A 15,084-nucleotide genomic window follows, 5' to 3' on the forward strand; every position below is an offset into this window, starting at 1 on the left:
TGTACTATCTAGAAAAGCATGTGAGCTTCTAGAAATGACGGAAATAAGTCATTAGATCTCAGCATCTTTACTACATGTTGTATGAGAGGACCCAAAAGAATGTGTCCTGAAAACCAACAGGCACCCTCTCATTATTTTGAGTAACAGATAACAGATATGAGCTACATAGAAAAGGCAAAGAGTCTGTAAGTGGAATAGCTCACTCAGATACTAGCATTTATTTTACATAACCAGTTAATACACAGATATAACTCGTAGTCTGTCATCTTATAATAAAGGAAGATGAGGATTCCCAGAGTTTTTTTCCCTCACTTCCCACACACATAAGAATTGCGAGCTGAATAATGAAGAAAACGGACAATGAAGTTCTGTGGGAGAAAGAGGAAAAAAAAAGTAATTTTGGGGTGGTCAGGCAAACTTTTACCTTAAAATTATAGCACTGATGTATCATACCAATTTTATACATGGAGAAACTGAGACCTGAGGTTTAAGTGACCCACCTACAGTGACTAGGATTTAGTAGCTAGACTCTAACTCAAGTCTTTTATTAGAGCTTCAGATCTCTTTCCCCAAAGCACTATGCCAAAAATGTTTGTGAATTAATATGAATATGTGTGTGTATCATCTCCACGTTGCATATATAAGAAAGATATCTTATCTGACGTGCAATTTTGTAACTTCAAGTATTCAGATAAGACACCTGGTGGAATCAATGAATCAAGTGACTCATACTGATGTGTTTTAAAATTCCATTCACCATTGAGTTAGACCACATTCATCTTTGTTTCCCTACTCTTTCTTTTTAGCAGGAGGGCCTGTAGCGGCCTTTTCTCTTTTTAATGTATGAGAGACAGATCTTCAGATGTAAAGACTTTGAAAGCAATGAAGTATGTTATGTGCAAAGGTAACGCAAATGAATCACAATTTTTAAAGTTCATAATCTGAAATTAATCAGCAATAGATCATGGAAAGAAAGAGCAAAGAGAGACACATGTCCATAGCTGGGTTTCATATTTCATACCTAAAGAGCAGAACTATAAAAATAAGTAATGTTTTAAGCCTACCAGAACATGGAAATAATGTTAATTGATAAAAGACAAGATAGAAGTGGTCACAGGTACCTATTTTGGGGATCAGTAGTTTCTTTAAAATGTTATTATTAAACCCATGGCAGAAGAAAAAAGACAGCACCGGATGGATGGTATGACAATTCAAATGTCTCATAATTGGGTTCAGCTGAACTCCTTCAGTATTTTGGGGAGTGGTCCATCTTACTTATTTGGCCAAAAAAAGAACTTAAGCTTTCAGTTTTCTTTTTTAGGATTCTCTTCCCTATATGATTTCCTATAGGTCAGAAGTGATGCCTTCCCCTTCGATGTGGGCACTTAAGAAGGTAACCAATCAGCCTGCTAAGAAATCACCTCTGTGATATTTCTAATACAAGATGGGTGTAATCAGTTGTCCCAAGCTGTCAATGAACACCAGCTATACAAGCTGACCATTAAAGAGGCTGTATTTGGGCTTCCCTGGTGGCGCAGTGGTTGAGAGTCTGCCTGCCGATGCAGGGGACACAGGTTCGTGCCCCGGTCCGGGAGGATCCCACATGCCACGGAGCGGCTGGGCCCGTGAGCCATGGCCACTGGGCCTGCGCGTCCGGAGCCTGTGCTCCGCAATGGGAGCGGCCACAACAGTGAGAGGCCCGCGTACCACAAAAAAAAAAAAAAAAAAAAAGAGGCTGTATTTGGATGCAACACAGATAAATGTAACTATCACTATATAACCATGACTACTATGACCTTTACTAGTTATTATTATTTCTGTTAATAGTATGATAGTGACATGAATATTTAATATAATATGTTATTACTAATAATACAAGTGTTATTACATAATATACTTACTACTGCTGCTACTCTTCCTCTTCCTTCCGCTACTACCGTTTATTGAGTATTTATTATGGGCAAAGCAATATTCTAAGCCCTTTACATGCATGACATATAGTATTCAATCTTCTCAGTAACTTTATTAGGCAGGCATTATTTTAATTCTCATTCTCACAGATGGGGAAATGGGGGTATGGAGAGGCAAAGTAACTTGTGCCATGGCACACTGCTGTAGTGGCAGCAGGACCTTGGCCCTCTGTTTTCTAAGTAAATTTTTAAAACCTTGCAATCTGCATTGGTGCAACTCAGTTTGAAAAAATGGTTCAGAGTAATGCACAAAGATTTTTCATACATGTCAAATAGTGCTATTTGTAGTACTTGTACTAGTACTAGATGCAGTAATAATAGTAGCCAACATTCTTTGAGCACTTTATGTGCCAGGCATTGACTTAGGTTTGCTCTGGCTTTTTTTTTTTTTTTTTTTTAAAGAGATAGTTCCTAGTATTATTCCATGTGATAGGTGAAGAAACTGAGACATAGAGAAATAGTTTACCAAAGGTCACATAGTACATAAAGTAAGAAATGCAATACAATTGTTAGCACTGTTGCCTGACATGATGTTGAAAAGTAGTTCTGTAAAGCATTAAAAAAGTGTCTAGTGTTTTCACGTCTCAGAGCATGGCTATTAACCAACCACTGCCTTCCAAGCACTGATGGGAACACAAAAGAGATAGGTCACCTTGCTCTTGTACTTCTGATGCCCAAGCCGGAACTTCACATAGGGGTCACTCAACCCATTTGAATCCATCGCCTTGAGGTCTCGCCCCTCAATCAACGTGATGCTGACTATTCCTCTCCAAAGATGTGGTTTTCTGTGTACGTCTGACAGACGTAAACTTTGGGTCTGAAACTTGTGGCAAAGGAAAACAGAATTAGATTACTGTGTTTTAAACCAAAATACCACATTTGGCATTACCCTTTCCTCTGTTATAGTTTTTCAAAAATAAAAAATAGGCAGTTACGATTTTTAAAAATACAATTAATAGATTATTAGTTATTTATTACACAATTATTGATAAATATGAAATTATTATCTCATAAATTTAAAGTTGTTGTGCAAGAGAGGTGTGTGCTCAAAATAAAGTCCACTTTTTCAACTCTTAAAATTACATGTAGATATTTTAAGAATATCACAGAATATTTGCATGTGTCAAATATGCCTGTCTAAATATGTATAAATAAATATAAATGTAAAAGGCCTCATCCACACTGTGATATGTAATTTTTAATTAGTAACAGTTTTTTTGCTGCTTCAAAGTTTTTATTATGAAAAATCATAATAAACACATCTAGCATTTGTCAGTAACAGTTTTTGAAAATTTTTTTTCGTGTTACAAGTGAAGTTTACAGGCAGTTTTTAGTTCTAAGATTAGTTTTAAGTTCTATTCAGACAATTAAAAAACTTCTTTATTGCCACAATAAGAGATAACTGAGTTTCAGCTCTCTAAAAAACTACTTAAGGTACCACAGAACAGAGAAAAGTCAATATGCCCTCCCGAGATAGCTTGCTTATGCCTGAAACTTGCATCACAAATTTTTAAAATTACATATGTGATTTATATTGGCAGGTATGTTTCTGGATTTAGTTCTCTAGTATTTGAACATTTTCTTTAATAACTTTTAATTGCTCAATTCTAAGTCACAGTACTCAAGCCAGTAAACAAACTCAGAATTTTTAAAAATCAGCAAGTCTAAAAATGCCATATAATCTCTTGAACTAAATAGCATATAAAACAAGCCAGAGAAAGTAGCTAAAATGTTAAAGATCTTTTCAATCTGGATCCAGAACCAAGGAGTATTATAAAAATTGCTGGGTTTTTTTTTACGTTGTCAAGCACGTTTTCTTCACTTATAGTGATTTCATGAAGAAATTCAATGTTTCTCTCAACCTCAGAGTACTCCACTTCTAAATTATGGATTAGCTCTACTTTTGGCCTAATTCCTTCCACACTAAAGTGATAGTCTATTTTGTATAACTCCCCCTCCCATTTTGAATTCTTACCTTTTCCCCATACCGTAATAATGGCATAGCCATTTTTTATTTATCATCAAAAGTCATGCGTTTCAGGATGTTTATTAGGAAAATGAAAACTATATCCTTCAAAAGATAATACTTTTAATATTTGAACATGTCCATGGAAATCTTTCTAAATCACATTGCATATTTCCCTGCCTTGGTGATCAGCAAATTTTAAACACCACTTCTTGGTGGCTCTGCCTTATTAATATCAATGCAGGACTTTGCCTACACATCCCTCACCTCTGTGAGCCCAAGAGCAGTGTCACCTGTGTTCTGAAGAGAAGCCAAGGTTACATGCAGCACCTGTAACTTCCACAGGACTCCATACCCACTTCAGTGAAGCCCCTCTGCTCCCATCTGTTTTATATCAATACATTGGGTTTCCACATTGATTTTGTTTGAACCAAGGATTTCTCAGATTAAAATAATTGTTTAGAATTCATGGCACCAAATAATTTTCAAGGTTTTTTTTGGTTCTAAGATTTCATGCTACTTATTTTATATAATGCAGCAATCGATTTCAGTGCCTATCTATCTATCTGACTACTGCTGCTCTTGAGACTACAACAGCAGACTCTAGAGAATCAGGTTCTCAACTATGCATCTGAAACTTTTGTTAAGGGGTATGAGTGGCAAAGAAGGAAAACAAATTTTTGGCAAGTAAGAAGAAATAATTATCCTAGCAAAGACTAAGGAGTTAAAAACTACCCATTTATATAGAGCTTCAGACTTTGAAAGTGCCTATATATACATTACATAATTTGGTTTCCACTAAAACCCTATGAAGTAGGAAGGCAAGTCCTGCTATTTCCATTTTACCGATGAGGAATTTGAGACTCCAAGTGGCTGGGCTAATAAATGGTGGATATGGGACCAGAACCCCAGTATTTCTGACCTTTATTCCGAGCTTCTTCCAATATTGGTCTTTAGGGCAGAGACTCTCCCCGAGGTTTCAAAGTAGTCATGATTTAAGTACAATGTTGCTAAAGGGTACTCTTCAGTTAGGTGAGTTGCTTATATTTGAAATGACATTCGGTCTATGTTTTCCTATGTGGCTAATACATGGCATCACCTTCCACTTCTCTGTCATAGGAGCACATGTATTCATACTTACAACATTCCAGCTTGCAGATGGATATACTTAATGACATTTCCTACACACTCTAGCAGCACAAGTCATACACTGCACTCATCAAATAACAGTTGGGTACAATCTAGGTTACACAGCAACTTCGGTTAGCAATGCTGAGTTAGGTTCTTGAATGGTACCATGTCTGAAACACTTACTTGCTCTCTCCTCCTCTCATTTTTCACAGGAGAACAAGAATTTTACTTTTAAGATGAGAAGGAATGCTTTCCATGGAATCCTTCATGCTTTCACAGAAACAGAATGAACTTAATGGAGGCCTTACCTAGTGCCACTAGTTGTGACCAAATGCTTTTCTATAACCTGGAAGAACATTCCCAAAACGACTTGGGAAGCTAAGGGGTGGGGGGTGGAGGAGGGGAGAATATTTCTTAACAAAAACAGGGCTAGTGATTGTGGAATTTAAGGTGACCTGTATAAAAGGCTAAAAGGAAAACAAAGGTTGGGTTCTAAAAACATACTAACCAAATATCATTTTTTAAAGTGATTTTTTTTCAATTTATTTTTGTTAAAATGGTACTCTTCTAAAAAGAGACTTCTTAATTCAGCTGTGACTTGACCAGCTACATAGTCATGAAACAGATAAATATTTAGTTTGAGTGTGAAGAATAGGAACTTGAAATAAAATTATAAGGTAAAGGGGGAAGATATAAAACTTAGGCTATCAACAGGAGAAAAGACAAGGGCTTAGCATAAATGTCTACTTGCATCTTTCTAGCAATTTCTGACTATGTGACTTGGGCACATTGCTCCCTCTCTGGGCCTCAGTTTTCTTATCTACGGTTCCAGACAGTACACCAGGCCCCCATGTACTAAGAGCACTGCTCTGTGTGAGGGGGTGGTCGGGGGGGGTGGTGGGGGTCTGAATGGAAAAACAGTATATTCCACAAACAGAGAAGATTTAATCCACTTAAGATAGCTAATACTAAATTTAGTTTTTAAATCAAAGTTTTGGGGAACTCATTGGGGAACAAGTAGAATTCCACAACTAAAACAAACAAACTGAAAAGCACTAGCATTAATGCTCCCCAACATAGCTTCTGAGTAACTTGCTGTTATGGTTAAAGTTTCCTTCCTCTGTATAGCAAAGTTCTCCAAGTATGGTCCACAGAGCAGTGGCATCAGTGTCACTCAGGAACTTGTTAGAAATTCAGATTCTTTAGCCCCATCCCAGACCAACGGAATCATCAGCTCTGGATGCAGGGCCCACTGCTCTGGTTTAACCAGCCCTCCCGGGAGGGGGTTCTGATGCGCACTCAAGTGTGAGACCACCACCCCCCGCCCCTTCTTTGAAAGTTCTAAGGTACATGCACACTGGTCTTCTCCTATGTTCTAATAACTAGTATTAATTACTATAATCGTAGACATCATCCACTCTCTGGCATGGGTACTATATATGCTAATTAAAGTCCTTCTTTAGTTCTGCTTCCTAATTTACTGATGAGAAAAGCACATTGGTCTGGATATTTGGAACATTTAAAGAGAGAAATAGGAGGCCGTTGAAAAATTATGTGGTTTATTATTTCCTTTGTTAATGATTTTTCTAATAGGATGTATCTAAATAATTAACTGAATAATTGATAATCGGTCAACCAAAAATTACTTATTGAGTACCTAAAGGGCAAGGAGTGTTAAATACATCCAAGAAATCCCTCAATAAAATTAACATATTACAGCTGGTACTTAGTCATCTAAGGTAATGTTTTCAACTATGTCCTTGTTGAAATAGGAGGGAAAGAAAAAAGAAGGGAAGAATAAAAAGGAAAAGCAGCCCAGCTTTGAAGCAAAGAGCCAACTCCAAAAAGGAAGAAGTACTCTTTGAACTTTTAAAGCAGTAATTCCCCAGTTTTAACGGGCAATTTGTTGAAATCGCCAGGCCTGATCCTCCAGGATATGATTCAGTTCTTGTGGGCAGAGCTGCACGTGTTTCTCCAACATGTGCCCCATGTGGTTCTCATGCACACTGAAGTTTGAGATCCACTCTCATAAGGAATATTCGTCCAAGTTCAGATTTAATAAAGAATATCAAGATATCAGGTAATAATACAAATTTCAAAGTCTCAGGTAATTAGTCACAGACATGTATCTTTAGTAAGATTTTAGAATTAGTGAGCTGGCATTTTAAACAGAATATTAGTTTATGCACATTATCCTTTGCAAACGAATTCAAGACTTCAATCCCTTTTCATATACATAAAAGACGTTAGGATACGGAATGGTTTTCAGGAGAGTAAGTCAGCCATGAGAGTTCACAGCTCATGTAAGCTCAGAAAACATAAACAAACTGGTTGAACTTTACTTGTGCATTTTGGTAATGAGCATTCTGAATCTCTGCAGAAGCCCAGGACAGGAAAAGCAGTCCTGCCGCATGTCTGGATGGAAATGAATGATCAGAGCCGTATGGGAAATCTCTGGGCAACTATCAACACCTCATGTCAATCAGTTTAGCATCACTCTTTAAAAAATATTATTTGAAAAAAATATGTATTTGCTTCTCAAGTCACTGTCAGAAAATGTCTCCTAACAAATGCCAATGCCACGATAGTTTCCAGCTCCTTCTTTAGTAACATAATGCTGCAGTGGTCAAGAAAATAAAGTACAGAGATTATATGGTGATGGATCCGGTCTGAGTGGTTTCAGGGTTTTATTAGTAGGTGTAGCAGAGAAAAGAAACAGAGCAAGAGAAATCATGGAAAGAATCACTTTCTCAAGTCTGTTGCTCCAAAATCTCTGGAGACTGTTTCCAATGTCAAAAAAGTGATAAGGCTCCAGAAGAATAAATGTTGCATGGATAGGCAATGACTATAATCATGTTAACTGCATCCCACATGTGAATCTTTTGTATCTTTTAAAGAGATATTTCTAAAGTAACAGAGAAATTTTGCCCCACACAATACTTATCTTTGTTGCCTTTGCTACTAAAAAAATAAGCCTAAGTTCCCTTCACTATTAAGACCAAGAGCAGCAAGAGATGGATAAAAAAGATACAGATGAACAGGAAACAATGGAAGGAAATTATCATGGTGGAGCTAAAATTCTGTATTAAATGACTTCTAGAGCAGCTAGACAAAGTTTCCAAACAACAGAATTATGATGAGAATCATCAGCTTTACTAATATCAACAAGGAGGACTGAATTAAGCCAGTCTGAAAGATGGGTTAGATCACACAAAGAAGTAAACATGTATTGAGCAGGTATTATGTGCTGGAGTTTTCATAATCCAGTGTTTTTCATGACAAGTGTTTTTAAGGTACAGAAACTGAGGCACAGAGAAGATAAATATCCTACTTAACACCAAATGGCTAGAGATTGGCAAGTCTGAGATTTGAATCTGGAATTGCTGATAACTGACGATTTTCCCCACTACATCTCAATTTGTGGACAGAGCCTGTGAAGTTCAACCCCCAAAATGCGTTTAATTTGTACAGGATTTGTTGAAATACTCTGACTTATGTTTAGATGAAATATATCCCTGGGTATAGGTTACTAAGAAAGGCTAATCAAGGGCTTAAAGGAAGAAAAAGTTTTCGAGTGGTAGTAACTCTAGCATATATTGTTAAGCAAAACATATGAGAGTTAACTGTACTCTATAACTGTAGTCTCATTAAAAAGGTGGTGAAGTTGTAGAATCTTTCATACAAATTAAGAACACTTCTATGTTCCAGTTCTCGTTAATAAAGTTTACTAATTGCATTCCTTAAAAACTGGATCACTAATGGTAAATTCCTATTATTCTAGATCCTGATTAAAACAGAGAACAAAACCAAAAAAGTCTGTTTAGACTTAACGGTGGCTAAAGGAACATTCAGTCATACCAATCTTCTCCCTGTTGTGTGCAAATAATCCTTGGCTTTTGTTATCTTGTTTTTTTGTTTTTTTTTAAACCTGTGTACAACCTAATCCTTCTAAATGAGACCTAGACACTATGAAACTGGAGTGAAAGACATTGCTTGTGTCTTTACAATGGCTGTGTGTGGAGGCAGCCCTTTCCTCTATCTTCAGCACAGAGGTGCACATGCTTTTATTTAATCAAATGATCCACAGACACTACAAAGAAGAGATAATGACAGCCTGGAATGACTGTTTTGTGCTGGAAAGCTTGGAGCGTGGAGCAATTATTAGCTCAATCCCAGGCACAGGCATGTTCTATCTTTCCCTTTTCCTGCTGAGTTTATTCCAGTGAATTGCACCTGGATGATAAGTCCAACAAGTAGATTTGTTCTACAGTCCATCCATCCGCTCAAAGCAGGATTGCCTTTATAGAAAACCCTCCCAGTGCTTTGTCCAGCCTAGTTTGAAGTGTCTCATCTAATAATAAAGCTTCGATCCCTTTTTTTCTTAGAAGATGATTCACTGGCACTATAATCCTTAGAGAAATTCTCCAGGTTTTTATCTTTAAACCTTCTTTCCTATTTCTACTGCTTCTTGATACAATTTACATTGTCAGGAAGGTATTTATGTTTACTTCAGATGTTCTAACTACCCTCTCTAAACTTAACTGGCCAAACAAATGATCTTAAGCTTTTACTATATTTGCTCAAAATATATACTAATAGAAAAGCACCACATAACTTGTAACCCTGTTGGTTTGCTGAAGTAATCTATAGGTTTCTACCAATGGTATGGTAAAGAAATAATGAGTCCTGTGTTTGACTTACAGAGACATTTTTTGAGACTTTAAATTAAAAGTTAATTTTTTTTCCTGAGGGTCTTACTTTCACACCTATTGATAGAAATAATACCTGAACTTTTCTTGGGTGTATGTCATATACATTTGAGTTGTTCAGAATGTAAGCACTTCTGCAAAGGATCACATTCTTGTTTTACAAAGGCAATATCTCTTCTCCTTGGTCCTTTAACCATACTTCTGTCTGATCCTACCACAAGGTAGTGCTCTCACATAACTCTGGATTGTTCTCTATTCTATGCACTCCTTTTCACCCATTTCATATTACGATCCATTCTCCACTTTTTTGTATGAGGTATCCTGGCATAGCCCAGCCTTCTCCATTTAAACAATATTAAAATCTCTCTTTAATTCACTACAATGCTCTCATAAGATGGATTGTTCAATTAGCTCTCAGTCATCAGAATCTAAATGTCTAGTCAATGGAGATAACTGAGAAGGAACTTAAATGTACTAAATATTTGAAAGAACTGCACTGAATTACCATCCTTTAATGGGAAGTTAAAAGTCTTTAATGAAATTCTGACTTAGAGTAATCCAATTGGCTTCACATATTTTTATTACTCTCATGAGAAACACGATAATTGCCATAACCACTGCTTAATGTTTTGTGTCCTAAGATACCATATTTTGATAAATTATAAATGGCATGCTTTTGGAAAAATTAGAATATCCCTTTATCATTTTTCTTTCCATTATTCTGCTCTCAAGAAAATTAAGATACAGCAAGTAGCACTGACATTCGTTGAGCAAGTTCTCAACAGGTTTAGTTTCACTCAGTGTAACTCAGGTACTGTCTCCTGGACACATGTATTGATCCTTAAAAATAAGCTGTTAAATTTTTCTTTCAAATCGCATTCTGTTTAATTCACGAAGCACACATACTCTCTTCATGTAAGATTTTATCTGAGCTGTTAGGTTTTCTGCATATCTGAAAATGTTATGGGAAACCTCTTTTCATATACATCTCCTCTAAAAGTTCATCAGAATACAAACATTGCTGGGGCAAAGGTCAATGAGGCTGGTTATCAGAGTGACCTTTGACTGTGAATATGAAAGATCACACTGATCTAAAGCAGACTTGGTCACTGATTTTCTGATTTTGTAAAATGGAACCTAAAATACAGCAACATCACAGCCCTGAAACATGTCTACTCATTGGTGGCTTAAGGAGCTGCGGAGGAGAGGGTCACATAACACAATAAGAATTTGAAAGGCTGTCAATGAAGACTAACTAAGGGGCAGCTCTACTTATATATCGCATCTCTATTCATCAACCCCAAAAGGAACTCGAGTGCTTTAAGTCTTCACCAAAACATTTATTTCTCTGACATTCAGAAAGAGAAACATTGGCCCTGATCATACCATTTAGGTACTCCAGGGCAATGGCATCACTTCTCTGGGCCTTAGTTTCCTCATTGGTAAAATAAATGACCCCAAAAGGTTCTGCTTTTATGACTCCATTTGTTTGTCACTCAATATATGCTCAGAAGAAAGACAATAGACCACTGCACTTCAGATACAAAAAAAGCTATCTTTTAAATGTGCATATTTGATATTCTAAGATAAGACAGTTGGGCTTCCCTGGTGGCGCAGTGGTCGAGAGTCTGCCTGCCGATGCAGGGGACACGGGTTCGTGCCCCAGTCTGGGAAGATCTCACATGCCACGGAGCGGCTAGGCCCGTGAGCCATGGCCGCTGAGCCTGCGCGTCCGGAGCCTGTGCTCGGCAACGGGAGAGGCCACAACAGTGAGAGGCCCGTGTACCGCAAAACAAACAAACAAACAAAAATAAATAAATAAAATAAGACAGTTTAAGAGATTGAGAAAGGTTAATAAAGAATATTTAAGGATGGATACAACCAAATGGGAAGTACTGATAAGTGGAAGACTAATTTGGGAGTAGAAAGTGAAAAGAAGATGCTGAAAATAATCTTTTGAAAAGAAAACCCTTGAAAAGTAGTGTTTATGGAGTTGGTCCTGGTGGCAAGTCTTCAAAATGATCATGCTGCATATTTGCTGCATGCAGAACAAACACAACACAGAACACCCCTGAATTCTGCTTGGTTGGCATATGAATTCACAGTAATTGTGGGTCTTAAGAAAACAGAGAAAAAAATTTTCCCAAAAGCCATTTTCCATTTAAAGTAATGGGACAATTCGAAAGTAGTCACTCTGTGTGTTCATGGATAATGCATGAACATATAAGAGGAAATATTATTTTACCAACGATACAGAATAACATCAGTGAAGGCAGCCATCAGTAGACTGAAAGGAAATGAAGAGGCTATAATAACTAAAGTGAGCTCACACAAATACAAGACTGCAAAAAAAAAAAAATGTGTGTGGAGGAGGCAGAAGATAAAGAGATGTGGGTTTACTTGCTCACTGGTCAAGTCGATGCATGACTTAATCTAGTACCTGCCAGTCGGCTTATGAGACACTGCAACAAATCTTAAAATTCTCAAAGGAGAAACGTAGTTTTCAGTCATGAGCAGTTTAAGAGCCAAGAAAAGAAAATGGCAGGGCTTCCCTGGTGGCGCAGCGGTTGAGAGACCGCCTGTCGATGCAGGGGACACGGGTTCGCACCCCAGTCCGGGAGGATCCCACATGCCGCGGAGCGGCTGGGCCCGTGAGCCATGGCCGCTGAGCCTGCGCGTCTGGAGCCTGTGCTCCGCAACGGGAGAGGCCACAACAGTGATGAGGCATGCGTACCGCAAAAAAAAAAAAAAAAAAATGGCAAAGTTCTATGAGTGTAGCATTTTCATTGCAGTATCTATTGCTAGGTAATCACGTGCCAAGTGTGAACATTCAAAGAAAGAGGGAAACTTTTGAAGGCAAAGCAGTGAGTGCATTAGTAAAAATGCATAAATTATTAGCAAAAAGGCATAAATCATGCCTCGCACAATGCAGAGTTAAAGCAGAGGAAAAGGATGACAGAACTCATTATGTTTAAGTCATGAAAGCGTAAATAACATTAAATTGCAATGGCACTGAAAACAAGTTCTCTGTGGAATTTTCTTTTTTATTCAAAGCAAAAGCAGAGTTGCTGTTTTCTAATTCATACGATTTTTTTTCCAAAGCAAAAATACTATCTAGTATGTATATAGTACAAGATCACCGTAATAGAAGTAAATTTTTCCCAGATAGATGGAACAGATTTTACAAGAAGGGAAAAAGAAACTTTATGGACCCTCTAGACAGTGCCATCGTATTCCTGAAAGATGTGTGGGCCTCTAATTGTTAAGAATCTGGGATAAATTTGGGCCCACAAGGAACTGATTTCAAAGCAATATGTTAAATATATGAAGTTCTTAGTTTTTACAAATGAAGAGTGAGTCACCTAAATGACTTAGAATAAGTTTTAATAAAGAACACAAATGAATACATCTCTCTGAGAACCTATTTTAAAAAGGGAATTTCTTAATTCACATTTAACTCTCTAAATAACTATTCAGAACCAAAAGTCAGGAACATTAAATATAAAGGATTTAGACATTACCCTCCAAAAGAAAGACTTCACAGAGAAATAAGATCCAACCACTTCGTTTTCTGAGAGTTCCTAAAAATAAACAAATATTTAGCTAAATTTTGAGGTGTTTTGAGAATACTTGATTGGCTCAGCAAAATTAAGACAAGTGAAAACCCTAAAATCATATATGCTAAAGACACTTTGGATGTTTATAAACTGTAAGTTTTTTCTTTTTTTGAATACAGTTTTTTTATTTCAATTAAAGTTTGTCTTATTCATATCTGATACAATGGTAGTAAAATTTAGAGAGGATTATTTCTGTAATTTTAAAAGAATATACTTACCTCTTTATTAGCTGTTGATTAATATATCTTAGTCTAACATTTTATTTTAAAAAGTAGAACTGCTTAAACATATTTTAAGATTCTGAAATAAACCAGATAATATCCGTTCCTTTTAACAAAAAAATTTAATACCACAGACCTTCAGAGCATTTTTAAAGAATGATAACAGAAATCTTATTTATAAACATATACCTAGTCAAATTTGGCTTAATTCCTTACTAAAAACTTCCTAGTTTTATGATATAACATTTAATATATAAGATGTAAATTCCTTAGTTAACTGAAGCTCCCCCAAAATAATGTTAAAAATAAACGAATACTAAGAAAAGGTGGCTATTTAGTTGGAAACAAAGCAATGGATTCATACTGGACATTTTATTACTTAATCCTCAGACTTTTATAAAGTGAAACTTTAGCAAATCAAAAGCCCAGTTACTCACTTTTAAAGAGAACATTTAAATTACACGCATCCTTTAAACTTTCATGTTTTGCATCCTGTTTCTGGGCGTCAGTTATGGTAATATTATGGGAAACTGATGACAGTTATGAGAAAGCATCAGCCTTTGACACTGTGATGTAGAGGAAGCCGTTTTGTAATTTATTTGATTATTCCATGATTTTGTGTTAGCAACTAAGATGGTAGTGGTCCAGCACCTCGCATGATACTTAATTATGCATAGTAGGTGCTCAATAAATATTTGATTGACTGTTAGTCACATGGAATTTCATTTGCTTAAGGATATACATTTCTTTCAAAGTGATCCTTCCAAAGATCATATCAGAAAATAATAACGAACTAAAGTACTTTAGAGTGTGCAGCAATTTGAGTAATTTAAGTTTAGCTAGAATTATATCAGAGATCATCTATGCAATCTACCTGTGCTTTTTACATGAAATCTATTTCTTAATGAAACTAGTTACATTTTCCTAAGTTACTTGTATACAGTTCGGTCAGGTAGCATACTAATGTCAGGGTCATCGGGAAAAAGTCTTGAGTTTAAGACACGATTTTACCATCACTACAGAGTTATAATTCATTTACCCTTACAGGTATGGTTCTCATCTGCCACACTTAGCACACTGTTGTATCAGTTTCTGAAAAGAAAATTCTAAAAAACTACACTTACATTTGGACGTGAGGGCACAAACCTTAGATGGAATGATTGCAATTTTTTTGATGCTATGCTACTGTTTAACTCAAAGAAACCTTATTCTAGCTTTTGGAAAAGATGCAGCTTTTCCTATTCTACTGCCAATTCTCTTCTTACCTTGATTCCCAGTTCTCTTTTAATTAAGCAGCATGCTTAGCAAAATGTGGATAAATTTTAAAGTATCATTTGAAAGAAATTATTTCTCGAAGCTCCTTACACAAATAATTTCCCCAGAGCCAATAACACAAATTATTTAGCTAACATTGAGTTTTTTCTCAATGTTTCTCAATTGCAAAATGTGTTAAATCAATGTGAAAGTCTT

The 15,084-nt window shown here is 36.4% G+C and overlaps 1 protein-coding gene across 3 annotated transcripts in view; it reads right to left on the reverse strand.

Annotated features, from left to right (window-relative positions):
* MCTP1 (multiple C2 and transmembrane domain containing 1) overlaps positions 1-15,084 on the reverse strand; it is a 534,361-nt gene that overhangs the window by 218,168 nt on the left and 301,109 nt on the right. The window contains exons 7-9 of one of the 3 annotated variants that reach the window (XM_029217598.1): positions 13,298-13,357; positions 7,405-7,482; positions 2,623-2,793 (exon numbers count right to left, since the gene is read on the reverse strand). In XM_029217598.1, coding sequence (XP_029073431.1) covers positions 2,623-2,793; positions 7,405-7,482; positions 13,298-13,357 — 309 coding nt within the window. The remainder of the gene's footprint in view (positions 1-2,622; positions 2,794-7,404; positions 7,483-13,297; positions 13,358-15,084) is intronic. The other 2 variants (XM_029217599.1, XM_029217600.1) reach the window with 2 other exon arrangements.

Source organism: Monodon monoceros, unplaced genomic scaffold (genome assembly GCF_005190385.1).
Source record: "Monodon monoceros isolate NGI ecotype Baffin Bay Population unplaced genomic scaffold, NGI_Narwhal_1 Super_Scaffold_12, whole genome shotgun sequence".
Taxonomy (NCBI): Eukaryota; Metazoa; Chordata; class Mammalia; order Artiodactyla; family Monodontidae; genus Monodon; species Monodon monoceros.